Source organism: Apodemus sylvaticus, chromosome 11 (assembly GCF_947179515.1).
Source record: "Apodemus sylvaticus chromosome 11, mApoSyl1.1, whole genome shotgun sequence".
NCBI lineage: Eukaryota > Metazoa > Chordata > Mammalia > Rodentia > Muridae > Apodemus > Apodemus sylvaticus.
The window spans coordinates 73251723-73277802 of NC_067482.1; the positions used below are offsets into that span (position 1 = coordinate 73251723).

Consider the following 26080-nt stretch of genomic DNA (forward strand, 5'->3'; position numbering starts at 1 on the left):
CCCCGTTTCTGAAAGGCATGTCCTTCTTTAGAAACCGGGTCTGTTGAAGTAAAACACTTAGGATGATGTCATGGAGTAGAGAGGTAGTTCGTTCAGGACAACTGGTGACCTTCCAAGAAGAAACTTGGACACAGTCACAGAAGACACCATGGAAACAGGCAGGCTGGAGAGATGTGAAGGAGAGCCAAGGGTTTCCAAGGACAGAGGCCACCCTTGAAGTCAAGAGAGGAAGACTGGTTGAACACAGGGTCTCAGATGGAGCACAGCCCTGCTGAAGCCTTGATTCAGATTGCTGGGCCCTGGGACTATGAAAAGATCAATTCCTGTTGCTTTCAACTGTCCAGTCTGGGGACTCTTTCCCAGTTTCCCTAGAAGTCAAAGGCATCTTTCACAGCATAGTTTCTGGGTCAGGAGAGACAGCTTAGCTGGTAAAGTGTTTGTCATACAAGAAAATGGACTTGAGTTCCCCCCCCCCCCCAGAACCTGTGTGAAAAAGCCAGCTGTGGTGGTCTGTACTTGTTATTCTAGTACTAGGGAGGCAGAGCCCGGCAGATTCCTGAGGCTAGCTTAGCCTACTTGGTGAACTTCAGACCAGGGATAGAATGTATCTGAGAGAGACAGATGGTTGACTCCATAGTGCCAACAGTCGAGGCTGTCCTCTGGCAGGTGCATGCATGTCTTCTGTGTGCTCCTGTGTGTGTGTGTGTGTGCTCCTGTGTGTGTTCCTGTGTGTGTATGTGTGTGTGTGTTAGATGGTGGTCTGGCTAGGAGGCACACTGTGGATGATGGGATTATATATCCCTGGCACAGTTACAAGCACTGACTTACAGTTCTTACCAGCAGGCCCAATTCTGCCCTCAGGGTCTGTGTACCATAGAAAGTGGAGGATTCCATGAAGGACCTGTCCTACACATGCTTGGTGTGGCCAGTGGAGAAACACAGGGTGCTCTGATGGCCCTTAGAGCATCCTCATTCCCTTTTCTTTTGTTCCCTGAGCCCGAGCAGCTAGGACTCCAGGCCACTTCCTGTCCAGACTGCAGCTTCTGGGGCCTGTTAGCGCCTCAGTTGTGTGGGCTAATAAGGGATCCTGGACATACTCCAAAAGATAGGGAGGTTCTGGACTCAAAGACATCACATCTGCCCGCCATCCTCACTACAGACTTTACATCGAGGTGATGTCTGAATGTCACGACAAAGCCACCTTCCCTATTAGCCTTTTAAGATGGTGATGCAATGACACACAACTCCCATCCTCACTCTTTGCCTCACAAACCTCTGCAGGCCACCTCTCTGCCTTGACTCCTCCACCCATCCCCTGCCCTGTCCCCTTACTCAGCCTTGCCTATCTCGTTCTTTCAGACTCACTCCTTCCCAGCCTCTGTCCCAGCCATGAAGATACCCTCCCAAAGGAGGGTGCCTGCATAGGATCCGATGGTGTCGGCCACAGCCAAGCAGCCTCTGGACTAGTTAGGACAGGAATGTGAAGCCATGACTCCCTTGAGCCTTTGTCCTTGTCTAGTTAGGGTTTTCCTGCTGTGAGCAGACACCATGACCAAGGCAACTCTTACAAAGGACAACATTTACTTGGGGCTGGCTCACAGGTTCAGAGGTTCAGTCCATTATCATCAGGGCAGAAACAAGAGCATCCAGGCAGGCATGGTGCAGGAGGAGCTTGAGAGTTCTATTTCTTCATCTGAAGGCTCCTAGTAGAATACTGACTTCCAGGCAGCTAGGACGAGGGTCTTAAAGCCCATACCCACAGTGGACACACCTACTCCAAAAAGGCCACACCTTCTTCAACAGGGTCACACCTTCTAATAGTGCCACTCCCTGGGCTGAGCATATACAAACCATCACAGTCCCTTTACCGACAAGACACAAGACCTGGACATCTGGTCCTCTTGGAGGGTCACTGAGAGGATGAATTTGGGGTGGAATATCTTGGTGTGCTGGAAAGATCCCAAACCCGAGGCTGCAGTGGTTAGCTAGCTCTCCTCAAAGAAAAACAGCCTTTTGCAAAGTCCATTGCCCTCTTAGAGCAAACGCCCAGATTGCTTCTTCCTCAGTGCCAGGCCACACAGAAACCTCTTCCCAAGCCTTCTTTAGTTTATGCCTCACAGCAGGGAAAAGGTGGGAAGACTTCATAGGCCTGCCTTGTCTGAAGAGACAACAAACACATGATGAGATTAGCAACAACCCCAAAGTCAGTGAGTGGGGAACGGTCGTCAAGCATCTGACTAGATGCTCTTTACTGACCATCTACTGTGTGCTGAGCTCTGTGCTAAGTGGGGAAACAGCCTAAACTAACCGAAGATCCCCCAGGGGACCAACACTCTACGGTGAGTGATAAATGATAGTCACTCAATGTCAGTGACATCCACAAAAGTAAAGTAGATGGAGGAAGGATTGCTGGGGTGGATGTCTGTGTTCCAGAAGACGAGGGAGGCCTCCTTGGGGAAGCAATCCTGAAGAGCAGAGGCCCCAGAGGAAGTGAGGAGACTGGAGGCGGGTGGGGAGAATCATGAGTGATGGTTGCGATGGAGGAAGAGGGGACAGTTAGGAGCTTAGGACTGGGGTGAGGACAGGTTGTCAGAGGGCTGTGTGCACACCCAGTTGAAAGCACATGGACTTCTGCTCCTTGCCATGCCTGACAGGTGTTGCTTCAGAGATAAGCTGGTTTGGAGTAGCAGGTCGGAAGAGACCGCACCCAGCCCATTTTACCTTGACTTACCTACCTCCCCGGATCCAAGAGCCTTCCTCTACCTCAGGCTGGCACGTGTGACTGCTCTCAGAGGGGACTGGGGGTCCTGTAACCCAGCTAGTCTCCAGGGCTCAGGAACTTCCTCAGAGGACACAAAGTCTAAAGGGTCTGGGCCAGGATCAGATCCCACGGCGAAAAGCCCCCAGGAATTCTCTGCATGCTGAAGGTGGCTTTTTCTCCCTCCTCTTCCTCTCACCCCATTTCCCTCCTTTCTCCTCTCACTCTGCTCCCCTCCCCCAGCCAGCATCTCTCCACTGGCTTCCCTCCCTTACCTGGCAATCACACTGCAGACCTGGCTCCTGTTACCTAAAACCCTGGGGGTCTGTTTAAACAAGTGTGTCTGAGCAGGAAAATCAAACAGACAGGGACCCTTTGGGGCCACCTCAGGGCCACCCCAGGGACTACCGCCTGAACCAGATAAGGCCGGATCCACTTTCACTTAATTGGACTGTGGCCAGGGGCTCAGCACTTGATCAGATTGGAGTCTCAGCAGGGATGATGGGCTGCGTCCCTCTCAGGTCAGGCGGGGTGTTCCTGTAGCCCTAGCAGGACAGAGAAGACAAAGCAGGGGCTGTGGTACCCTAAAAGAGAGGGGCTGGCTGGATCCTGCTTCTTGGGAACACCAGGGGGAAAAGCTGCTTTGAATCTAACTCTCCTCTCTTGCTTCTCTTGAAAGCCCACAGACATTAACAGGTACTGGCTTCCCTGTCTTGCCTACCAGTCCCTACTGTCTGTTTCTAGAACACAGAGAAAGCAGGTTAGAGAGGCGCTTCAGGAGTTAGTGGCTAGTGTGGCAGAGGCAACTACACTACAGGCCACTACACTCCTTACAGGTCAGTGTGGCCTGGTTGAAAGGCACAGTCTAACTACTGGGCTTTCCTCCTCTCTGTTGGCAGATGCCACAATGCAGATTCAAGTTCACAGAGTGAGACGCTTAGAAGGGACAGCTTTAGCTTCCTCTTCAAAGCATCATTCAAGAAATATTAGTGAGCAGGTAGGTGGTGGTGGCAACAGACTTTAATCCCAGGTCTCAGGAGGCAGAGACAAGTAGATCTTTGTCAGGTCTACATAGTGACCAGGACAAACAGAGCTATATAGTGAGACCCTGTCTCAAAAAGGAAAACAAAACAAAACAAAAAGCCAGAAAACAGAAAGAAAGAAAGAAATATTTGTGGGAGCTGGAGAGATGGTTCAGGGTTAAGAGCGCTTGCTCTTGCAGAAGATTCACGCTTAATTCCCAGCGCCCACGTGGCTGTTTAGAACCACCCACAATCCCAGTTCCAGCCTATTGATGCCTACTTCTGATTAACTTGGCCACCAGGCACACACTTGGTGTACTGACACACGTGCAGGCAGAACACTGACACACATAAAGATCTTAATCTAAAAATTAAAAAGAAAGAAAGAAAGAAAGAAAGAAAGAAAGAAAGAAAGAAAGAAAGAAAGAAAGAAAGAAAGAAAGAAAAGAAAAGAATATTTGGACACTGGCGATGTAGCTCAGGGGGCAGTGTTTGCCTAACATTCAGGAAGTCCCAGCTTTCATCTCCAGCACTGCACAGACCATGCCGGAAGTGCACTCATTCCTGTAATCCTAGCGCTTGGGAGTTGGAAGCAGGAGGATCAGAAATCCAAGGTCTTCTTGGGCTACTTCATGGTGAGGTGAGTTCAAGGCCAGCCTGGAATACTTGGTACCCTGTCTCAAAGGGTGTGTCACACACAGAGACACAGACATCTGCCTTGACATGGTCCTACACATATAATCACCCACGGAAGGAACTAAGGAAGGAGCATTTAGGGTTTGAACCCAGGCTGGGGAAACAAAACAAAAATATTTTTATTCTCATTCAGATAGACTGGCTCTGCTTTCTGGCCCTGACCTACACAAATGCAGGTGGCACATGGTGAGTGTCCTAGGCCAGGGTCGTAGGCTGCTGAAGGGCTCAGGTGGCATTAAGGTTGCAGTTTCTTAGTAGCCATCCGCTCCTGCCTCTCTGGTGCTGAGGTCTGGTCTCAGGATTTGTTCAGGCACGCTGGGGGTGGAGAGTTCTGTTGCTAGCAACTTGACACAGACTGGAAAGTCTTTCACCACAAAACCAGACCCCCCAGGCCTCTTGGCCACTGTGAACAAGGGGTCCATAGCAGGGGAGCGCACCCCTGCAGTGATGAACTCAAAATCCCTGGCGTACAGGAAGACTTCTGGGAGTGTTTTGTCTTGTAGCTGCATTGATACCATGAGCTATTTAACTTTTCCCCCAGAGTGTGAATTAAGGATAAAAACAGTCACTATCGAAACTGAATTAATTAAAACAAGTTAAGAATAGTAGAGGCAATGGTGGTAACTATTATTTGCTTGCTTTTGTTTGTTTTGTTGTCTTTCAATCAGGATGTCATATTTCCCAAATTGGCCTTGAATTCCAGCCCCCCCTGCCTAACCCTACAAGTGGACTTCTTCACACAGCCTCCAAGAGAAAGACCTCTCACTGCGATACAAGTGGGCTATTGAGGTCCGATCCTTTATCCAAGGCTCATGGCTTTGAGGCTGGACTTGGGTCAGAATTTGAGCTCTGGAAGCTGGGAGGGGTGGGACTTCACAGGGACTCGGGTCCCTTTTTGTGCACCAGAATTAGCCGGGCTTGAGAACTCCCCCACCCCTTTTCTGAGACAGCTCTCTCAGGCTGGGTGAGAATAACTCACCTGTGGCTGCTGGCGGCAGCAACCTCCCAGCCCCTCCCACCTATGAGCCTGGACAGAGCTGGAAGGACAGCTGAGTCGCTGGAGGACCGCTGCCCGGGACTCTGGTTTTTGGTTTTGGCTGCACGGCTGGAAGGTTGGAATCCTGCTTCAACTCCAGGAGCGCCCGCTTCCCATCTGGAAAATGGAGCGAGCCTCTAAGGAATGATCTGTGGAAATTCACAAGGAAGCGTCCAGCCAGTAGCAGGTGCTAGGTGGAAGCCGGGCCCCTGTCACGCACAGTTCCAAACATCCAGTTCGGTTCGCTCCAGGTCGGCAAGCCCAGCCTCCCAGGAGCCAGGAATCTGCTAGGGTCAGTGCCTCAGGGTACCGCCCGTCTTTCAGTCTGCACTGAAATCTTCCCAGACTCTTAGGTCCCACAGAACGTCCTGGCTTAGAGGGACATGAGATGTCCCAGGTTTCTTGGGCTTTCCCGAGTTTGGGTGAGCACAGGATTGTGTGCGCAGGCCTGGGGGGGGGGGGGAAGGGGGAGCGTGAGAGGGGAGGAGGAAGGTGACGGGGGGGAAGGGAGGGAAGGTGGGGGAAGGTGGCAGTGGTGTCAAACACCAGCATCTTAACAGGTTCTGCCACTTAATGGCTCAGAGACCCAAGGAAATGACTCCTGCCTTGGTTTCACTATCTATGGAAAATGGGGGCGAAACTAAATTTCTAGTGAGCCTTCCCTGGCCACTCCACCCCAAACCTAGAGGGAAGTTGAGCAGGATCACCGGTGAGTATTCCCAGCTCTGCCTACACCTCCAGGGCCGCTTTTGTGGGCTTGCCTGGGAAAATCGAAAGTCACAAAACACTTCCACTTTCCGGAGATGACATGGACTAAAAGTACCCTTTCCTCTGAGCCGCCTCAAGTAGAGAGATGGGGTAGATGTAATGGCTACAAGGCCTTGGGGGAGGGGGAGACAAGGGGCTCACCCACTCCATCTTGCCTGTTCCAAATTCCCTACTCAGTCAATATTAATTTTCTGAAGGTTCATGGAGCACTAATGCCTGCAGTATGTGGGGAGACTTCCAACCACAGGATCTTCTGGTTAACCCAGGAAGGCTTTGAGTTGTGAGGGGGGGAAAAAACAAAACAAAACAAAACAAAACAAAACAAAACAAAAAAACCAAAAAAAAAAAAAAAAAAAAAAAAACCCTCACTAGATAGATCCAAAGGCCCCAGGAGAGTCATGCACAGTGCCCTTGAGGTGACTTTCTTTCCTGGACCCAGAAGTCTGGAAGGTAAGATATAAGAGGGTAGCAATTGCCAGTAAGAGTGAGCATCTCAGAAGAGACAGCTGGAATCCAGGGCAGGAGCCATCAGCCTCTCCTAAAGAACCATGCATGTTGTCCTGTCAGTTTCTAGTCACCCTTGTCACCTTCCAAATGTTCTACAATCACCAGCTATATTTTTGACTAGGACCATTGAGACAGTCAGGTATGAATTCACCTGCTAGAAGGAACTTCCCACACTATCGTAGCCTTCATTTTGGGTCTCAAGGAGGAAGGAACCTGCAGGTAAGTGGCCCATGGTTCCGTTGTGGAAATGGAGATCCAGAATCTGGAAAATCCAGTAGCTGAAAACCAAGCAGGAGGGAGGGAAAGGGATGGACGACCCAAAAGAAAGGGCACGCTGCTGTCTGTCCAGGAAGATGCCTGCTGTTCTTCCACAAGTCACTAGCTTCCCCCAGAAGGAACTCGTTGGGGTCAAATTGGTTTCTTGTAGACTGGAAGGGTGTGCTTCAGAGTGAATCACTGTGTGGGGGCGGAGTGCAAGAGCTCTAAAGAAAGCAGAAGTTTGAGGCAAAGCTAGCCAACAACTAAGGGAGATAAGAAAGGAAGCTTGGGTGTGTGCGTGGGGGGTCATGCCACCAGCTTAGAGACCCGCGGAGACTTGGGGAACAGACACTCAAGGAGAGGAGGAAGAAAGCTGGCTCCACCACTGCTCACCATAGTGAGTGCCAGTTCTGCCCTATCCTGTGGGCCTACAGATCTTCCTCTTGCCCCATCTGCTGAGTTCATCGAGTGCTTGGTGGCTCTGCCTCCTTGGGCTCTTCCGGAGCCTGATTCTAAGCCCTCCAGCATCCTCCATTTGTCTTTTAATTCATTCAGCTCAAGTCTCACAAGATCTGGGTGACACAGTCTGGCCCTGAGCCCTTCCCAGTGCTCTTTGCATTCAAAAAAAATAACTTTAATGTGTTTATTTTAAATATTTTTAACATGAAAGTTTTGCCTGTGTGTGTAACTGCACGGTGTGTGTGTGTGTGTGTGTGTGTGTGTGTGAGAGAGAGAGAGAGAGAGAGAGAGAGAGAGAGAGAGAGAGAGAGAGATGTCTGGGGAGGACAGAAGAGTGTGATAGGTTTCCCTGGAGCTGGGGTTACTGAGGGTAACTGAGCAGCCATGTGGGTGCTGGGAACTAAACCTGGGTCCTCTGCAAAGCCAACCAGGACTCTTAGCTACTGAGCCACTTCTCCAGCCGCTCCTCAAGCTTTTTCTCAAGGCTCCTAAGAAAAAGAGCTGCTAACCCCTTGCCCCTCCCGTCTGTCTCTGCCCAACTTCAAGCTGACAAACCAAATCTCAGAAGAAAAAAAAGGTCTGTAACACAGGCTCGCTTTCTTCTGAGACAGACATAAGAGTGCGGGTGGGGCGGGTTATTTGTTAAATTCGTGAGGAACCTCAACAGTGTCTCAGGCTTCTTATTAGGAAGGATTGAATCAGCAGAGACATTAATAAGTGCAGGATGGAAGATCCCTTTCCCGGACTGGGCGGGACTGGGGGCGGATCTATCCAGTACGACTGTGACACCCTTAGTACTTGAGTGCAGTTTGGTTTTTGGAAGGGCCCAAGAGAGGCTTCTCCTGAGAATGAAAAGGGCCAGGCTGAAGAGTTTGGGTGGTTCGGAGATCCCAGCAATCCCACCTCTAGCTAGCTCTGTGACCTTTAGCTAGGCGCTTCTCTTCTCTGATTCTCCCCTTTCATCCTGGCCAGAGAGCGTGTATTTCCGATGTCCCAGAGCAGAAAAGATTAAGTTAGCTAAAGTTTTCAAAACTTCTGACCAGAGGCCTGATACCAAGTTTCTCCCATGCCCTCCAGTCCGTACACCCAGGCCATGGGTAAAACTTGAGATCCGTGCTCCGTTGGCGGGCAGAGAGAGGGGAATTCGGGTACAGTGGTGGGCCGAGAAGGGGTGGAGGACTTTGGTCCGGGCCCCTGGAGCCTCAGGGTCTGCCTGACATCTCTAGGCTTAAATAACCGTGCGCCTTTGTTATTCGTAGGCAGCAAAGTGGTTCGTTACGCCTGATTGGTCTAATTGCTTTGAAATGAGATATATTATCTATAATTATAGAGTCCTGGTAGGAGCCGGCAGGCCTCAGCTTTCATCTTCCCCAAGTGCGCCCTCAAGTCCCGATCGCATTAATTTGCGCCATTTGAAGAGGGAGCTCCCTCTTCCGCAGATCCTGGCCCCTCACCCCCGACCCCCGCGAATTTAAAGACACAAGAAAGCCCGGCCGAGAAAGTGGGACCCTAAGCAAGTGGGGGATGGGCGGAAGGGGCAAGAAGCCTCAAACTCGAGCTGCCAGTTCCTCAGGTGAATCCTCAGGGCTGGGGCTCTTCCTCTGAAGAAGTCAATGAGTTCACAAGAAAGGGAAAATCACCTTCCAGGAAGGATTCCTTTGGCGGCGCCAGTTCCAGCGCTAAGGACTCCACCAGTACGGCTAGTCTTTGGAAAGCCGAAGGAGTTTTATTTTTTAAAATCTTTATCGGCTCTGCATCTTCTGGAGCTGAAGATTTTTCTAATTCTAAACTGTGGTGCTTGTCCTTGGAAACCTTTGAAATCTTCCCTGAACGAGTGATTCTCAGGCAATTTCTCAAACACGACTTCTAGACCCTTGCTCGAAGGCGACCGAGGCTCGGAGACGGCAGGGAAGGGAGGGCCTCTGGGGAGGTTAGCAGATCCCGGGACGAGGCGTTCTGTCCATCCATCAGACCCCACCCCCACCCAGGGACAAAATACCTCTTCTCTCTCCCTCCGCTGCCCTCCCGGTGATTGGTGAATCCCCACAAAAATAAATCGTTCCGGGTAATCGGTTTTCATAGCACATCCATTCTGTTAAAGAGGACTGTTTGGGGCTAGCTAATTGCCGGCGGATCCCACTGAGCCACACGTTAAAAAAAATGTATGCGGGGATTTCTGGACAGAGGCCACAAAATGCACTGGAAAGGGGAATGGGATGGGAGCGACAACGAACGCAGTGATGAAGGGCCAACTCTTAGGTTTTTCCAACCCAAAAGCAGATAACAGTTGCCCTTAAAATTGAATCCCTTCAAGTTGATTTTCTGCCCAGGGAGGAAGAAAATATCTAGGAACCACATTGTAGCTATCATACACTCTGGTAAAAGAAGTATTTTGGGTTGCGGGGTAAAAGCCATCAAGGAGAGAACCGACCCAGACACTAATCGCAGAACTAGTCTTTAGGATCTGAACAGGCGAAGGTAATTTTTTTCGGAGGCAGGCGAGATGTAGGGTGTAGGAGACTAGGGGAGACCGAGCGAGGGGGAGGGGAGAAAAGTCGACCACGCAGCAAGCAGAGCGCCTGTCTCAGAGTTTTATCTGCCGCGGGCCAGCCCTGCCCTTGCCAGGCATGAATTACGGTCGGTTTTCTCCACTGCCTGCAGCCCGCGTCCGGATAGCAGCACCTACGGTTCGCGCTGCCTTGAGATAACAAGCCCAGCCTGGGCTGTCAGCTCGCTTAACCCACTGGCCAGGAAATCCGCAAAGGCCAGACAAAAATGAGCTGCGAGGTTGCCTGCTCTCATAGATCCCAAACGCGTGCCTTTCCTTCTTCGGGAATGAGCCACACGGCCTGGGAACAGGGTTTTTATTTTGTTTCTCCGACACCCTTCTCAGATTTGGGGTGCATTTTCCCCCCTGAGCAGCCCTTGAGTAGAGCTCCGCAGAGGTCCTGCGCTTCTGAAGCCTTCGAGTCCCGTCCCTTGCGCTCTGCAGGAGCGCTCTTCTAGCCTTGCAACCTTTGCAAGTGGCTAGCTCGCGCGCCGGATCACTGCAGACCCAAATGCACATCGAACCAAAAAAGAAGAGACTGGGGTTTGAGACCTAACTCTAAAAACCCAGGGGGCGAATGCAGGGCTCAGGGCTGCGGGAGCAGGCGCTCTGCTCCCTGGAGGCAGGGGCGCGACTTCAAGGGCCCCTGCGCCGGCTGCAGCCTTTGATCCGGCCGCCGCTGGCGCCTAAAAACAACATCCTCGTCTGCCTATTAGGCGCGCTGAGGGATCGTGACAGATTGTTTATCCCCGCAATTAGCGATGCGGCCCTTCTCAGGCCGCCCCCTCCCCGGCCTGAGGCTAGGCCTCTTTGCTCCGACTGCTGCGTACTCAGTGAGTTCCGCTGGAGACCCCGGTGCGCCCGGGGCCCCATTCTTGAGGTTCGAGGCCCCTTTAGTCCTAAAGCAGGAATTAAGGCTCAGGGCCGGTTCAAGAGTCCCTTATGTTGTCTTCACAGTTGCGTGTAACGTATTTTAGCCGATATACATTTTTCCCCCCGGGCTACTTGGATTCTCCGATCGCTCCCAGAACGAAATCATTTTAAGTTGGGCATCGCGGTGGAACAACTGAAAACCCCTACCTTTTGAAAAACACTCCTCATACTAAAAACGCTAGTCTAAAACAAGGCATTTAGGAGATTTATTTCCACTTCTGTTTTAATCGGAGCGCAGAGTGGAAATCGGGCTAACGCTGGCTGTAGAACGAGTTCATCTAGCAACTGCTTAATTAGTTCGTAAACTACAGAAGTTCTCCGTGCCCTCTAGGCTTCGAGCTAGGAGTTCGGCCTACACTCTCCCTTGGCTTTCGTTTGCAGGGCTTTAAAACGGGATGGCGTGGCTTCTACTTCTCATACACACGGAACAAACCTCAGGGGACCCAGAACAGCGGGCCTCTAGCTGGGCCTAAATGAGCCTGATTCCCAAACCCTACGCAGTGTCTTCTCAGTAGCTTCAGAAACGTTAGAAATCCGGATATTTCACAGAAGCGAGTATTCCCGAACCCGCCCCAGGCCTTACTATTTCTCCAGGCCCCGTGGGCAGATGTGAGGCTCCGATCTCTCTGGCATCCACAGCCCGACCCCTCCCTCCAGACCCCGGACGCCGTCTGGGTAATAAAGTAATTCATTTTCCTTAATCTGGTCGCCCCTAATCTACAGCTTTTTATTGCGCCCAGTTAAAAGGCCAGGGAATTCGCTATCCCTCCGTGCTCGGATAATTACCCCTAAATGGCCGCGGCAGCCCCTTGTGTTTCCTGGAGATTAGAGCCCCGCAGTCATCAATGCCTAGTCCCGGTGAGCCGCCAATCACCTCCTCCAACTCCCCCGGAGCCGCGAGCCTGGGCCCTTGGATAAGAGGCCATAAAAAGAAAAGCCCCCCAACAGCCTGTCCGAACCGAGTTTACAAGATCTTCTGTGACCGAGCCCCCCTACTTTCCTTCTTTTTGTATCAGGCAAAATTAAAACAACAACAAAACAAAACAAAACACGTTTCCTTCGAAATCAGGCAAACAAAACTTCTTAAGCCTTGCACCAAAGATATACCTCCAGGAACTGCTTCTTTTTCCCACTGCCCCATCCTCAGATGGGCCTCTACTCTGCACCAGCACAGACCCACAGTTAGTAAAGTTGATTGTTTTTGAGGATTCATTGTCTGGGGTCATGTTGAGGCCAGATCGACGTTTTGTCGGTAGGTTCTGTTGGTTTTATTTCAATCAGTTCTTCATCCAAGGCATCCCCTGGCTCCTTTGGCTAGTAGCAGTTCTCTGGTAGAGGTGTAACTTTCTGGAGAAAAGTACAGGGAGGGGATACGTGTTTGCATGAAAATCAAAGTCATTTTCCAGATCGTGTTACTTGTTTCTGTACCCACAGAACAAACAAGACCCGGGCTTCCTTTGATTAACTTTGTTCAACCCTGGAGACAAAGGCCCATTTTTACTCCGAGATAAATTTTTGAAGATTGGAAGACATATGACACTTAGGGTGTTTTGTTTTGTTTTGTTTTTTAAAGAAATTAGTATTATCCCTCGTTACTCTGACAAATAACTACGATTATTCAGAGCAAACACTAAAAAAAAAAGTAAGTGAAGGAAGTAAAATCTTTGTGGGTTGAGAAAGGGGGACCGAAGAGGGAAGGGGAACAGAAAGAAATAGCACAGACCATAAGAGAAACTGTGGAAAGAAAGTAGGCTGTGGGGGAGATCTGGAGAAGTGGATAAAGGACGATGGAGGACGACTGGCAGAAGAGAAGTACTAGAAAAGAAAAGTCCCTCTGGAACTTGGTAGGATCCACACCCAGGGGGGTGGGGGCTCAGCCGGACCGATGCCCACCGGGCTAAGCTAGGCGGAAAGGTTCCCCCAGGTACCTCCGGCTCTGTCCGGCCGGTGCGGGCCGGGCCCTTCCCTGTGCGCCCCCAGGCCGGGCGCGCCTCGGGGCACCAGCGCGGCCCAATGGTTCTCTCCGGGCCCGCCCCCTCGCGCTCTGATTGGCCGCTGCCGCGCTGGCCTTGCCTTATTAACAAGTTCTCAGGGGAGCAGCGGCGGACCCGGAGCCGGCGAGTGCGCCCGGGAACTCGGCCTGCGCGGCGCAGGGATCCAGGCCCAGCTCGCTCGAGTTGGCCTTCTGGGGAAAGCCGCGGGAGGCTCGCGCGCGAGAGCCGGCCGGCCCAGGGCCCCGGGAGCTCACGGAAGCCGGTCGCGCTCCCAGCCCGCCCGAAACCCATGATCCCGGGCTGGCCCGAGCTGCGGCTGGAGGGGGAGTCCGGCTCTGCATGGCCCCGGCTGCTGCTATGACTTCTTTGCCACTCGGTGTCAAAGTGGAGGACTCCGCCTTCGCCAAGCCTGCTGGGGGAGGCGCTGGCCAGGCCCCCGGGGCTGCTGCGGCCACCGCAACCGCCATGGGTACAGATGAGGAGGGGGCCAAGCCCAAAGTGCCCGCTTCACTTCTGCCCTTCAGCGTGGAGGCCCTCATGGCCGATCACAGGAAGCCCGGGACCAAGGAGAGCGTCCTGGTGGCCTCCGAAGGGTCTCAGGCGGCGGGTGGCTCGGTGCAGCACTTAGGCACCCGACCCGGGTCTCTGGGAGCCCCGGATGCGCCCTCCTCGCCGCGGCCTCTCGGCCATTTCTCAGTCGGGGGACTGCTCAAGCTGCCAGAAGATGCTCTGGTCAAGGCCGAAAGCCCGGAGAAGCTAGATCGGACCCCGTGGATGCAGAGTCCCCGCTTCTCCCCGCCCCCAGCCAGTAAGTAGCCAGACCTGGATGGAGAGAGAAGGGGCCAAGAGGGGGTGTGGGGCCCGAGGGCGCCAGGCCGCGCGCCGGCGCCGGCTTGTCTCGGGCGTCGGCGTACCTGCAACTGGGTACCTGGAGGCCGTGCAGAGGTTGCGTTGGCGGGAAGACCGCCTTTGAGCCTCTTCCCACTCCCACCCAGGAAGAGAGTTAGAGGCCTGAAGCAGGTAAAGTTTAGTGCGTTTGTGCGTGCTCCTTGCCTTGGCGCGGTGCCTCTGAGCCTGTCAGTGCACTTGTAGCGCGCGGGTGTCTGTGGACCCTCTTATTCTCCCGGGATTCAGGACTCTGGGGGGTGCCCTGCTCCTCCACCTGACCCTAAACTCAGTTATTTTGCACCCCGACTTGGATGGGCGCAGCGGCCAGTACATCCTCGCTCTGCGCAGTTTCACTTTCTACTAGTAGAAGGCTGTAACCTCGCGCTCCCCCTTTAAAGAACCTCTCAGGGGGTTCGGGAGCTCTGCAAAACTCTTGCCCCACCGCGCCCCTAATTCTAAGCAGAAACTTGGTGTTTTGGGCGGGAGGATGATTTAGCAAGAGGGGACAATCGCGGACTAGTGGGGGCAGGGAGACAACAAGACAGCCAAAAGAGCTCCGTATTTAACCGCTTTGCTAGTTCCCGAATGTGTTGGGCCAGGCTTTCGAAGCGGACCCAGCAGCCAGCGATAGTCCTAAGTCCTTGTGGCCCCCAGGCTTCCTTTCCCCAGCGAACCCGCTCGAAGATATTTCAGGAGCACGGGAAATTCCCAAGTTTTCCTCGTTTCCTCCGATTATTTCGCACTACATAATAGCGTTGCAAATTCAATGGCGTGATGCTGAGGAACGATTTTTATCTGGGGATTAAACGTCTTTGAAAAGACAGCCCCTCCCTGGCCCTAACGCTTGAGGAAGGTAGCCCAGAGCAGGGCTGTTGCTGCTGACCAAAGTGACATTTCCCTATGAACCCTCCCCTCTCTAGGGCGGCCTGGCTGAAAACGACTCTGGGGCCAGCTTCTTCCCGGACTTGCCATGGCCTGAGTTGGGAAAGAAGTGGGGATGCTAACTGGAGATTTCGTTTGACTCACATCCTGGTGGTCTGAGGGCCCAAAGAATCATTATTTTTTCAGAGCTAAAAAATGCAGTTAGGCAAAACCCGAAGATGTTCTCAATAACAAAGTGGTGTCTCTGTGTATATGTGTGTGTGTGTGTGTGTGTGTGTGTGTGTGTGTACGGGGTGTTGTTTTGGTTTGTTTTATCCTGTAATGGTATGGTTAGGCATAGCAGGAATGAAACCCGGTTCCCTAACTAGACCTGCCCTCCAAACAGTGACAGCACTCTGTTGGAGATTTAAGCTTTACTCAGAAAACTGAAAGAAAAGGCAGGTGGACATAGTCAGTGTCATCAACCTGAGGACCCTCCTCCCAACACACTGTCCTGATATGATCCTAGAACCCAGGCCTGGGGTTTGGAGAGTCTATAGAGAAAACCGAGGGCTTCTGAAATGGCAGATACACACCTACATAAACAGCCCCATACACATTTTAGAATTGTCACAATGTGACCTCTTGGGGTGATTTCCTTCTTTGATTGGCCCTAGTGCCCAGTAGGAGCATGTTGTCTGATAGAAAGTTTCAAGATCCATTCTATGCGATGCAAAGGCCTAGCCCCAACGCGGTGCACTTGCTGGGCACAAAATACAAGTGTATGTCTACGGTATGAAACCAGGGTGACCTTGAACTGGGCAAAGGGCCTCTGAGTGTTTTATGACAACACCCCTCCCCCCCCCACACACACCTTAGCTTTCCACTGTGAGAGGCACCTGGTGGGGAGAAGCTTAACTCTAAGGTAGGTTGACATTGTCTCTGCCCAAGAGTATTCCAGCGTTGAATATGCTTAGATTTCATCTAGCATTTTAGCAGGCAAGAGAAAATATTTCTCAAGTGCCCCATAGTGTCTGGTGTCTGAACGAAATGAATGCCCGGAATGGTTTCTGCTCCTAGTGAAACACTCCAGCAAGACTCTCTTAACTCCTTGCTTTTTCTCTCTCCTGGCCCCCTAGGACGGCTGAGTCCCCCGGCCTGCACCCTACGCAAACACAAGACCAACCGCAAGCCCAGGACGCCCTTCACCACGGCTCAGCTGCTGGCTCTGGAGCGCAAGTTCCGCCAGAAGCAGTACCTGTCTATCGCCGAGCGCGCCGAGTTCTCCAGCTCGCTCAGCCTCACCGAGACCCAGGTGAAGATCTGGTTCCAGAACCGCCGCGCCAAGGCCAAGAGACTGCAGGAGGCCGAGCTGGAGAAGCTGAAGATGGCCGCCAAGCCCATGTTGCCGCCCGCCGCCTTCGGCCTTTCCTTTCCTCTTGGCGGCCCTGCAGCGGTGGCCGCAGCTGCGGGCGCCTCACTCTACAGTGCCTCTGGCCCTTTCCAGCGCGCCGCGCTGCCCGTAGCGCCCGTGGGACTCTACACCGCCCATGTTGGCTACAGCATGTACCACCTGACATAGGTGGGTCCAGAGTCACCTCCCCGTGATGCCACCCCGTCCCCCAGCCACCTCTTCTAGCAGCGGGAGTCCTCCCCAGGAAGCTCTGCTGCCCTACACCACCTGGCTGGCCCCTTCTCTTAAACCCCTCGCTATACCGTTCCTCCAGGCCATCGCTTCCTAAAGCTCCTTCTCCCTCGTTTGACCCCTTCTGGGAAGAAAAAAAGGGGCCAGAAGTGTCTAGCATTTTCGAGAAAAAAAAATCTAGATTTACATGCGCAAGTTATAAATGCGGAAACTAAGGGTGCAGAGGCCAAGAGATTTATCCGTGGTCCCCAGCAAAATTAGGGGCTGAAGGAGACCAGAGCCTAAAAGGACTCTAGGCCACGAGACTGACTCCATCAGCTACTTCCGGTCCTGAAACCAGGCAGGACCTGCACAGAGAAATTGCAATTTGGTGCTTCAAGAGATGAGCCCAACCCTATAGAAAGCAAGGAGCCCAGCTCCTTCTGCTGTCAAACTCCAAGCTCTGTGGCAGCAAAGCATTGAAATGAGGGGGCAGGGCGCATGCTGGTGCTTCACGAAGGTAGGTTGAAGAGACTTTCCCAGGATCAGAAAAAAAAAGTAAAAAAAAAAAAAAATCCAAAATCTGTTTCTATTTAACAGTACATTTTCGTGGCTCTCAAGCATTCCTTTTGAAGGGATCGTGTGTACTATGTAATATACTGTATATTTGAAATTTTATTATCATTTATATTATAGCTATATTTGTTAAATAAATTAATTTTAAGCTACAAGAAATGTCTGCGGGTTTAGTTGTGTGTCTTCTTGTTCGCCTTTCTCTTCACATATACAATCGCTTTCCTGTTTCGTGGTAGTTTTATACTTGCAACTTTCAGCAGTGACAGGAAGATGTACAGCCACCGTCTTTTGGGCACACAGGAGAGATTTGCATTATTAACACAGTCAAATGGAGAATTGGAGCAATTACCTAGGATAATTAGGCTCAATTTTCCAATTCACTTTAAGCTGAAATCGACACTTGCTCTTTGTACCCATAACCCACTCTCCTCCCACCCCCTTTTTAAACTGTCTATGAAAAAGAAGTGACTTGGCTCAAATGGTTTGATGACTGTCAAGAGCTAATCCAGACAATTCCTATCCCCTCAAACCTGTTTTTCCTACCGAAGGGGTAGAGGTGGGAGCCTGGGCTAAGTCTTCTAAACAGCCACCAGTGTGGACACAGCATATGAGCTACTTTCATTCTGAGCTACTTAAAGGGTTTTATGCAGCTAGAGCACACAAACATACAGCTACAGGGGAGAGTACAGAAAACCTAGGGCTACCCTGCACCCCGGCCCTGCTCTCCTGCCCTCATAAACTGGGTTTTGCTTTTTATGTTGTCAAGTTCAGGATTCCAAGAAAAACATATTTGAGTAAGTGCAAGTTCAATATTCTGGAGAAAATTCTGCAAGGATGTGAAAGACAGAAAATTACCCACCCTTTGGTCAATAAAGGCTACTGTGTGCCCCCAGCCCCCACTTCTCTTTCTTGTGTACCAACCTCCCCCTTAGAACTCATCACATCTAGGTGCTCCTCTTCATCAGCGTCTGTCTGGTGGGAGATTGAATATCCAAATGTAAGGGCACCTGGGCAACCTGGTCCAGAGCTGTCAAGAGAGGGAACCCGGAACCCTACTACCTGGTGTTGGACTTGGGAGGTATGGCTGTCTCCACAATTAAAACATAGAGATTGTGTCTGGTCCCAAGGCTCAGATTGGCTTGGGAATTTCATGAGAGACTAAAGTTTCCTGTAGGCTTGGAAGGGTTCTGCACTGGCTCCAAGCAACTCCAGAGGTACCTAGGACTTGGGGTCCTTCAGCCTTCCTTACCTGGAGTTAAGGGTCTGTTTCTCTGGTTATTTGTCACAACAGAAGAAGCTTGTCACTGGATCTTGGGTCTACTTCTGGGACAGTCTGGAGGATTCAGGGAAGTGACCCTCAGTCCCTGTGTCTCTGAAAGCAAATCTAGGACCTGGGTCATGATCGGAATAATCACACCCACAAGGTTGGGATCCTGCACCACATGCTCTGGTGAGGCCCTTGGAATCTAAGATGTTTCTCCTTTCTGTCAGCCACATAAGTTAAGCAGTTTAGGGACAATCTTGTACAGTACACTCGGATCCCATGACATCCTGGGTTTCTTTCTAGAAAGGCCCCCCGGAGATGGTCAGGTAGACCGTAAGTTCTGAGAAGTCTCTCGTGGGTCGTTGCGGTGGATCTGTGGTCTAGCCTGCCTCAGTGCCTGTGTGACCTTTTCATATGTAGGCAATGCGATCTTGCTGTAACTCAGTTTTCTCACCGGGAAAGGGCCTGAGAATCCTCATCATCCTCTGTTAAGAATTTGGGGAATGCGTTAACCTGCACTGGATACTGTAGAATATACCCGGCGAATATACAACTCGCGCTGTATTCTCAGCGCTGAGTCCTTTTCCTCATTCAGAATGGAGCAATGGCGGGGTTGGATTTTGTGTCTCCTCCTGCCCAGGTTCCGGGGCCTCTTGGCTCCTCTGAGTTTAGCAATTTAGGGTCGAGGCAAATTTAGAGCAACATAATTGCTGTAATGAGCAACGGTTCGCGTTCTGCAGACGCGCGGTGGCTCCAGCTAGGCGGTAGCTGCAGGCGAGGCGGGCGAGCCTCCTCTTCCCCCTCCCGAGCCTCCCTGGGACCCCCTCCTGCAAGCTCCTTGGCCTTTGGAGGCAATCTTGGGCTGGGGTTTCCTTCCAGTACTGGGTCCGTTCTTTTTTTTCTTTTTTCTTTTTTTAATTCAGTCCTTTCTTTGCCCCATTTCTCATTTCCTAATTCTCTTTGTAGATCAGCGTGTACACAGAAAGTGCTCAATAGGTGTTCGCTGTATCTGAGCAGTCCACTGCTTTAACGTCCAGGTTTTGAAGCCGCTGTAAACCCAGTGAAGCAAAAATCTGAGGCTGGGTGGTGGATTCCGCTTCTTAATGTCGGTTCCGTGGCTGGGTTCCTTGTCTATTTAAGCAAAAGTGATGCCTGCAGCGGGCCCTTGGCTTGGTCCTTTGCGGATCAATTTCCCGATCTAGCTAACGAGTGGTCTTGATCGAAGGGGATGGGGGAGGGCACCAGGTCACCATCTAAGGCACTGGCAGGCTGTGGTAGTCTGTTCTTGGGATCTGCTGTGTTGAGCACATTACTTGTGCGTGCAGGCTGCTTCTCTCTTCCACTCAAAGCCAGATTTCTATAGCTTTGGGCAGCAATCCTATGGCCCAGAGAGGTGGCGGGACACACAGCTAATGAAGGGACAGAGAAGGGCTTAGATCTGATTTCACTTGGAACCCTCATGTTCCTGAGCACTAGCTGAAGCTTGTAGCTGAGGGCCACTGGATGCCATGACAATTCTCGCACAAAATGTGGGTGTCTCGGGAAACTAACCAGCCACGGGTGATCTGGGCCCCAATTGTGACTTTAACTCCTTTCCCATGACCTGTTCTTCGGGGAGTATCCCCTGCCGGGCAGGCTGTCTGCACTGGCGTTTTTTTATTTGTTTGGGAAGACCATCGAAACCCAGCAAATCCCGTTTCTGATGACGCCACAGAACTGGAGCGCCGTTCCAGCATGGAAACTGGGAAGGGGGTGACACTGGACAAAGTTGGGGACTTGGTGTACCAGAGTTCTGGTCTTGGGTAGCTGGGCTTTGGCGGTCGCAACGCGGGAGACTGGGTGGGGCTCGCATTCAGAGCGCCTAGTTTCTGGGTACGTGGCTCGGATAGCTGATTCTGGAAGGACAGCTCAGGCCGCCCAGGAGGCTTACAGAAGACCAGGCGTCCTACCGAGGGGCCCCCTTTAGTGACCCGAGGCCCCAAGGTGAGCCCGATCGGTTCAGGCCTGCGCCCTGCCCGAGCCCTGGCGGGGGTCGGGGGGGGGGCGCAATGGGGAGCTGTGAGGAGAGGCAGCGGCCGCCTTTCAACTCTTCCGCTGGCGCCGGCCTGGCCAGGCCCCCGGGGCCGCAAGTTCTCCCAGCTTCGGCTCAGTCCTGTCCTCCCAGCCGCTCGCTCCTCCACAACAGTCCCCCTACCCTTCAAGCTAGGCGCCATCGGGAGCACCTGATCCCCACCTCCCATAGTCCAATGTTCAGTCTCCTCCTCCGCACCCCCAAACTTGCATCCAGACTCGAGGGATCCCTTCAGTTCTATTCGACAGCTCCGGATCCCCGGTTCTCCCAGGCACTTCAGTCCTTCAGGGCCCTGGCCACAAGCCTGCCGGGCTCCGCCACAGCGCCACCCCGCGGTCTCAGCCTCCTCTTCCGCAAAGTCAACAGCTAACAAATCCCCTTGCCTGATGCCAAACACAAGCAGAGCCTACAAAGTGCTTGTGCACACATGACCCATACACATCTTCACAACACACCAGCACACCCTTCAGCAAACACACAAGCCAACACGTGCACCCCAGACGCACAAGTCAGGCTCACACAGATGTCCAACACATGTTTAACTATCACACGTCATACCCACAAAATCAGTAGATGACACATAAACTCCAACAAACACACCACCACGGGCAGGACACACAACCCACAGCCACACAACCACACACAACTGGCAGAAGTATACACACACAACCAACACTCATTCCCAAAGCATACACTCCTAGCATCCAATACAAGGACTTAGTTCATAGAGGGAAGCTTCACCCTGTCAAGGCCACCTTCTAATGTCTATAGAAAGCCAGAGACTTTAAGGCCTGCTGAGAGAGACACACTTTCTTGAGGGAAAAGAGGGATAGGAGAGAGACAGATGAAAAGAAATAATTCCTTTGATGTGAGGAGGGATGGAGGAAAAGGTATGGCAAGGCCTGTCAGAGAACAGCGGATGGGTCTCAATGGGAGACAGCATTCTAGCATCCGAGGTGCTGGGGGCAGGGGCCAGCGTGAGCCCTGGAGGAGCACTGTGCAGGGGCAGGCACTCATCTAACTGGTTATGTACAAGTGCTTTGGCCCCCAGTACATGTGTGTGCCAGTCAGTTCTACGATGCAGAACTTTCATGGGTGAGGGTGGGGAATGCTGGGAACCCACTTCCTTCAACATAAGGAGCCTTCTTTCTCGTTCCCCAGAGCAGAGCTTCTGTCCTGTATTTGGCAAAGCCTCACATGCCTTCCCAAGTGGGGCTCCTAAGGGACCTGACTTTGCTTACTAAGGCCCAAGATCTGGGATGTTTGTCCAGCAAGTCAGGCAGGCACAAAGATATGGGTGCTGCTAGGAGGAGCCAGGCTACCACCAGATACTGCAGTCTGTCAGTGTCCGATTGTCTGATCTGCAGTCGTCTGCCTGTACATCCTGGTTTTAGACTTTTCGAGGCCATGTGATTTGAGGCAGGTTCCTTAAGTTTTTCTGGGCCTGTCTCTTCTCCATAGGCCAAGTGTAGGATTCTCCTGTTTTCGTGTGGTCATGGGAACAACAGGAAAAGCTTTGCAATGTGCTTGGCCCCTCTACCAACAAATATCCATTGTGGGGTCTAAACAAACTGGTCAGAATTGTGTCCCAGTCTTCCAGGAGACTCCAGAGCGCCACAGTGTTCTGACCTCTCAGGTCTGAGATGTGGGGCTCACATCTGGGGTTGTCTCTATCTGGATGGTGACCTCTACCTAGCAATTTACTACATCTCAGAAGCTTTGATCTCACCTAGATGCCCTTGTGCAGGGCAAAGCACATCTGAACAGGTACAATAATAAGAGGTACCTTCGGGCTTGGTCAGAAGCGAATTTAACGGTCTGCCTGCCCTCAGTTCCTGGACTTTGGGGCCAGACAAAACAAAGGCCCTGCCATCCCACTTCTGCCCAAGCGGGACATGGCTAGTCAATTTTTCAGGAGACAAACTGGCTAGATTTGAATCTTGTACTGTGGGACTACAGGGGCTGTCTCTCCCTACTTGTGGAGGCATGACAATCTTTGTATTGCAACTCCACTGCGCAATCTACACATTCAGCAGGCACAATCTGCAGTGTTGGCAGAGAAGGGAGAGAAAATCCATGGGCACAAAGCAGTGCTTTAAAAAACATATCCTCCATGACACCCCTCTTTGGGTATCCAACAATGGACTGGATTATTTTCCCTATGCTGGTGCCTCAGATGATGCTACATTTACAGAGATACCCTACCCCCTTTTTTTTATCCGATGGTCACGGCTAAGCTCCTGAGTGTGGAGGGGGTGGTGTGCTTCCAAAGAGAAAGCTATGTCAAGGTTGCATGATCTGGAAGTCAGCATTTTGGTATGGGTTTCCCCCAGCCATTGGGCTTTGGAAGCCCTCCCTCGGGCTCCCATCTGTGAAGTGGGACCCACATTGCATCCTATCCCTAATTTTGTAGTGGTCCTGGGAGGGCTGTCACGGCAGTTTCCCTGAAGTGGCTCACTTGGCCAGTAACACGCCTTGCATGTGCAGGGCCCTTCTGACTTCTTCTTGAGGGTTAGGACAACAAACACCCAATCAGGGGACATGCACCACGGTATCCCTACTTCACAAACCAGATCACAAGACTGGTGAGGGGCCTTGTTAAAACAGAATATACCCCTTCCTGTTCAAGTGGAGGCGGAGGAAGCTGGGTGGAAGGGTAACTCAAACAAAGGATAGAATCTATCCCATTCTATGATCTATGAGGAGTTCAGGGCACTCAGCACAGGGTCAGCATTGTGCCGTCAGCCCTCCCACCCTAGTCCTTCACATCCCCAGTGAACTCAGGGGAGATCCCCCCAGGCTCCATCGGCTGAGGGTGTGCAGGAACGGGAAGGATAAATAGAGCTGTAAGTAGAAGGATGCTCCTTAGACAATGGCTGGAAGATTCAGAATTAGGATACTTCCTTTACTGCCCTAGCTCCAGGGGGCTCCTGCACTTAGCAGACTCCCAGGATTGACCTACTCCGTCTCACTCTTGAGTTTGGACAACACTTCAGAGATACATTGTTGCCATCCATGGGCTAGCGATCTCTTTTGACACCAGAAAATCAGACTGGAAGAAGTCCTGGTGTAAAATTTAAGTCCATTTAAGCCCCAGTGTTCAGTGATGCCTTCAGGGCATGGGAGCAGGTAAACGGGACTTTCAGGCAGAAATGAAGCTTCAAAGGTAACGATGGATAGATAGCGTCCTCCTGTCTTCCATAGCCGGCAAGCTCAGCCTTTCTGCAGGGGTGACTTGTGAACTGAAAGCTGAAGTTAAGGGAGTGGGGTTTGAAGTCTGAGGTTCAAAGAACATCCAGGAAAAGCTTCCCAGAGGTAGGTATCTGATTGCAAAGGTCCTAAGGAAAAGTCATGCTGACCAGGCTGGATCTAGCCTCTGGTAGCTGAAGCATATACCCCATAGGGTACTGGTACCACAACCCCTCTCCCTGAGCACTGTAAAGAGAGACAGCCTCAAGGTAGGAAGGCTACTGGGACCCAGTTGGCTGGAAGAAGATGGTGACCTGGTATAGAGATGCGGGGAGATGCCTCCTTCCTCCATGAACATATCTTCTCTGTGTGTGTCCCATACCAGTCAAAGGGATGTTAGGAGAGATCTTCTGACCTCTCAGAATGAAAGACCCAAGGCTCACAGATCCTTCTTTTCAGAACTCCTGCAGCTGGGTCATGAGACCCAGGACCTGGTCCCCAGCTCCATCCAGGATCCCGAGGGCACCAAGCAGGGACCTGGGGAGCAGGATTCAGTGGGTGTATGTGCCTGCACACTGAGGAAGGAGGGGCAGCCAGTGGCTGCTCTTCCCCAAGGCCCTTCTGCTCCCCACTCTCACTAGCACCCCAGGAGCCAGACCTTCAGATGACATGTCTTCTAATTTCCTTAGGGGTAAGCAGGGCTCCTGTGGCCAGGATGTGGGCTGGGCAAGTGGACTGCCTAGCCCAATCTGCCATGTCAGCTTCTGAGTGCAGCTTGTGGGGAGGTCTACTGGTGAGTTCCTGGGACAGAGGTTGATGTGGTTTCATTTCTGGTAGGAGATCCCTGGGTCTCTTGTAGCAGTCTGGGGAGCCAGAGAAAGACCAGAGTGCCCTGCCTCGACTCTCCATACCCTTTTCTCAGTTCTCTCCTCTTCTCTCATTTTATATCACATTTATTTATATCTTTTGTTTCCCTGAGAAAGGGTCTCTCGTGGAACCCAGGCAGCCTTACAGCCCTGATTGCCCCGATTGATCTTTTCCTCTGTAAGTCTTCCTACCCTACCACCTGACCTTTAAACTATGTACAGTGTCTTTTAACAAAACTAAATTAATTTTTGCAAACCTTGAAAAACTAGGGGAAACAATGAGAATGTAGTTTATACTCTTGTGGGTCCTTCCTTATCATACAGTGAAAATGTGCTGAGGTGTACTTTATATTAAAATAAAAATTCATGTTAGTGGCAAAGGAGTTGCCCATCTTGAACCCAGGACTCTGCTCACCTGTGGGATCTGGCTGGCATTTGAGGAGAGTAGAGGGGGGACAGAGAGCTAGAACTAACAGGGAGGGGGAGGGAATGCCCCACTGGGAAAAGGCTTGGAATAGTTAGCTGAAAAAGAGAAACCCACACAGAGGTCTTGGTTTGAAGCTTTGGAAAACATTTGTTTTTGTTCCTTGTTTTAAGAAAAAGAAAATACAAAGAAAGAAAGGGATGATGAATGGAATTATTTAAAATGAGATTTTAACAAGGAAAAAAAAAACCCTCAGAACTTTTCATTAGTGTTCTCTTATAGTCAGCCAGTAACGAAAAGTCCAAGGCTGTTTGTCAGAGTTCTCGTCACTTACAGTTCCTGGTCCCCGGTGACGGCCAGCAGGAAACAGGTAGTTCATTGGTTTTTTTTCTGTATTCCCAACAATCTTCCTTATGTGTTTTACTTAATTCTTGTTTTCTACCTGAAATCTGAAGGCCCTTGCAGCAAGCTTTGGCATAAACCTGCTGAAGGGATGTGTCTTTCACTTGCACAAACTAAACCTTAATTCCAGATTTGGTTCTTGAGCAATTGGTTCAATACTTCTGGAATTCAGCATCCCTGAGGGACAGGAAGAAGACACTCACGCCGCTGGCCTGCTGCTGTGACTTAAGTGAAGGAACAGACACAAGGCCCCCAGCAGATGCTCACACAGGGAAATAGTTCTTCCCTTCCTCCCGGTGCATGTAAGAAACACCCATCCTCCTCTCTCTGTAACTGCATGTGGGCTGGGTTGCCCGGTCCAGCCTTCAATGGAGTACATACACTGTCCCCCACCCTCCCAGTCTCTACCCCCCACCCATCAATACCCCCCCACCCCCAGCGGGAATGGCGTTCCACAGTCTCACAGAGCCTGGTAGAAACTAAGAATCCTGGACTTTCATGGCAAGGCCATGTCTCCTAGTGAGACAGGGTCTGACATCCTATAATGTCTTCAGGGTCAGCTCATGTAGTGGAAAACATAGATAACAGCCAAGTCTGCCATGACAGCAAACTCAGGGAGAGTCCCCAGCACAACTAGAATCATGTCATAGTCAACTCATTTGATCCCCTATGGCAATCCTGTGGGGGCAGAAATCCTTCCAGCTCCTACTGCCTAAATAAAGACTGGTAACTCAGAGACATGCAAACACAGTCGCAAGTGCAAACGACCGGCCGCTGGTGACCAGAAAGCCAGCTTCACTGTAAAAGCTTGACCTACACTTGGCCAATTCCTAGAGTCAGGCCTCCACATGTGCTACACAATATGACACTTTAAGAAAAAGTTAGAGCTCTTCCACATTTAAAACAAAGCAACAAAAAAGGAATGCGATTAGAGTC

The 26080-nt window shown here is 51.5% G+C and overlaps 1 protein-coding gene across 1 annotated transcript; it reads left to right on the plus strand.

Moving 5' to 3' along the window:
- Window positions 1–13098: 13098 nt before the first annotated feature.
- Window positions 13099–17062, plus strand: Msx1 (msh homeobox 1). Its single transcript, XM_052198487.1, has 2 exons — window positions 13099–13787; window positions 15868–17062. The coding sequence occupies exons 1-2, from the start codon at window positions 13319–13321 to the stop codon at window positions 16308–16310; spliced, it is 912 nt and encodes a 303-aa protein (XP_052054447.1). The 5' UTR covers window positions 13099–13318; the 3' UTR covers window positions 16311–17062.
- The last annotated feature ends 9018 nt before the right edge of the window (window positions 17063–26080 follow it).

What these genes read in the sequence shown, in the direction of transcription:
- Msx1 (XM_052198487.1), top strand. Translation starts at nt 13,319, where the DNA reads ATGGCCCCGGCTGCTGCTATGACTTCTTTGCCACTCGGTGTCAAAGTG. An exon ending in CTTCTCCCCGCCCCCAGCCA is followed by an intron (nt 13,788 to 15,867) that starts GTAAGTAGCCAG and finishes CTGGCCCCCTAG; the next exon opens with GACGGCTGAGTCCCCCGGCC.